Raw genomic sequence first — 1965 nt, 5'->3', positions numbered from 1 at the left:
TCTAGGGATGGTGCTCCCGTGCAGGGACAGGGAAGCGTGAGGCGGGGAACGCTGGGTTGCCGGGCGTGCGGAGACAGCGGCCGGCCCCCGCTGCGGGACCGGCAGCGGCGCGATCCCGTCCCCGCCTCGCCCGCGGCACCGGACCGCGCCGGGGGTGTGCCGGGGGCGGAGCGGGCCGGGCCGGGCCGCGCGGGGCGGAGCGGCGCGGAGCGCGGACAGCCGGCCGCGGGAGGCAGCGCGGCCGCGGGGGGCATGTCCGTACCCATGTCCGTACCCATGTCCGTGCCCGTGTCCGTGCCCGTGCCCGGCGGCGGGCGGTGAGCGGCCATGCCGCGCAGGGCGGAGAGGTGCCTGCAGATCGCCCCGCACTCCCTGGCCATCGTCCTGGACGCCGCGGCCGGGGGGCGACCGGGGGGCGACGGCGCCAGCGGTGCCGGGGCCGGTGCCTGTGAGGGGCCGGCGGCGGAGCTGGGCCGGCACCGCATCGGCTACGAGATCTTCGCGGACTTCAAGCGGGAGAACATGCAGCACTTCTGGGACCGGCGGGCCACGGCGGCGGTGGCCGAGACCTTCTTCCTGGGCTGGATCGACGAGCAGGTGCTGCTGGTGCAGGGCAAGGAGGAGCACCTGGAGGTGCTGCGGCAGGGCTGGGCGCGCCGCTCCCTCAAGCCCCCCAGCGGCTTCCACATCAAGTGCCTGGGTAGGTGCGGCCGGGCCGGGCCCGCGGAGCTGCCGGGGCGCCCCGCGGGGTCCGGAAGCCGGGCCAGAAAGGGGGACCCTGCTCGCCGCGGGGTTTTAGCTCCCAAAAGTAGGTGTGCGCGAAAGGGTGAGCCGGGATGGGCGCGGTGGCATTACGGGGATGCGGCTAATGGGGTTCTCCGGGAGAGCTGCCGGCCCCGGCTGTACGGGCGGTCGGAGAGACGCGTTCCCCCGTTCCCTTCGGCGGGCGAGGGTAAAAACCTAAACTGTAAGAGTTGCAATATACTCCCTGCAGGATGAAATGCCCGCTGGCCTCCTACTGGCCGGCTCCGCCCGCAGCTTGCTCCCGGGGCTGCTTGGTTCGGGAGTTAAAGTTCTGTTTGGTATTTCCAGGTGTGCTGAAACAATATATTACTTTATATTCGACTCTACGTGCTAGATCAAGCTTGCATCCCAGTGTTGCTGTGAAGGTGTCTTTCACGGCGAGAAGCAGTAGTAGGAGGAGATGAGTAACATGCGGTTGTTTGCAGTGCAGGGCAGGTGGCTTTGGAGCTGGGAACGGCAAGGCTGTTATGCCGTGGTGGGCTGAAGTTTCAAGTTACAGTGTGACTCCCTAAGGGAATCCCATCAATGTGCAGCGGCCTAGGACAAAGCACACCTGACTCTGAATTTTCTCTAGGAAAGGAAAAAATCCTAGCATGGAGAGCAAAAATGTTTCAGCACTTATTTTGACATGAAAAAACTAGCAGGCACAGCCAGAAAACCAACCCAAACCCTCCACCACCTCCAAACCCTAAGATATAAAGCTGGGGCTATTTGGTGGGTATACTGGAGAGCTGTTAAGAGCTAGAGAGCAGAAATTTTTCTTAGTATTTAAGGCATTCATCACAGCTTGAAACATGCAGCTTCTCTCAGAGAGAAGGAAAACTGTAAGAATTTGCTTTATTGCTGTCATGATTACTTGCCATGGCTGCTGCAGTGATGGTAAGTCAAACTATCTTTTCCTTGTGTACAGTTTATATCATCTATGTCCTATGCAGCAGGCACCATGAACAGGTCTCAAAGCTAGAGATGCTCTCTGTGCTGGAAGTTTGAGACCCTTAAAACAGGATGCTTCCATGCATTTCTTTAAAAGAAAATTAGCTAAGTCAGGTTCCTGAAAAGAATAGAACATGAATATTCAAGGTTTCCCAGTTTTCTGTTTTTAATCTTGCTTTTGAATGTTTTTAGCTGCCTTTGTCCTTTTGAACAAGCAATGCAGACTCT

At 59.5% G+C, this 1965-nt stretch overlaps 1 protein-coding gene across 1 annotated transcript in view; it reads left to right on the top strand.

The window, feature by feature from the left end:
• The first annotated feature begins 159 nt into the window (after positions 1 to 159).
• Positions 160 to 1965, top strand: part of LOC134552941 (storkhead-box protein 1-like) — a 33330-nt gene continuing 31524 nt past the window's right edge. Inside the window, exon 1 of the mRNA XM_063402158.1 lies at positions 160 to 700. Within this exon, the coding sequence (XP_063258228.1) occupies positions 328 to 700 (373 nt within the window). The 5' untranslated portion in view covers positions 160 to 327. The remainder of the gene's footprint in view (positions 701 to 1965) is intronic.

Source organism: Prinia subflava, chromosome 7 (assembly GCF_021018805.1).
Source record: "Prinia subflava isolate CZ2003 ecotype Zambia chromosome 7, Cam_Psub_1.2, whole genome shotgun sequence".
In the NCBI taxonomy this organism is placed as follows: Eukaryota; Metazoa; Chordata; class Aves; order Passeriformes; family Cisticolidae; genus Prinia; species Prinia subflava.
The sequence above is the reverse complement of the archived record's forward strand: the minus strand, read 5'-3'. Positions and strand labels throughout refer to the sequence as shown.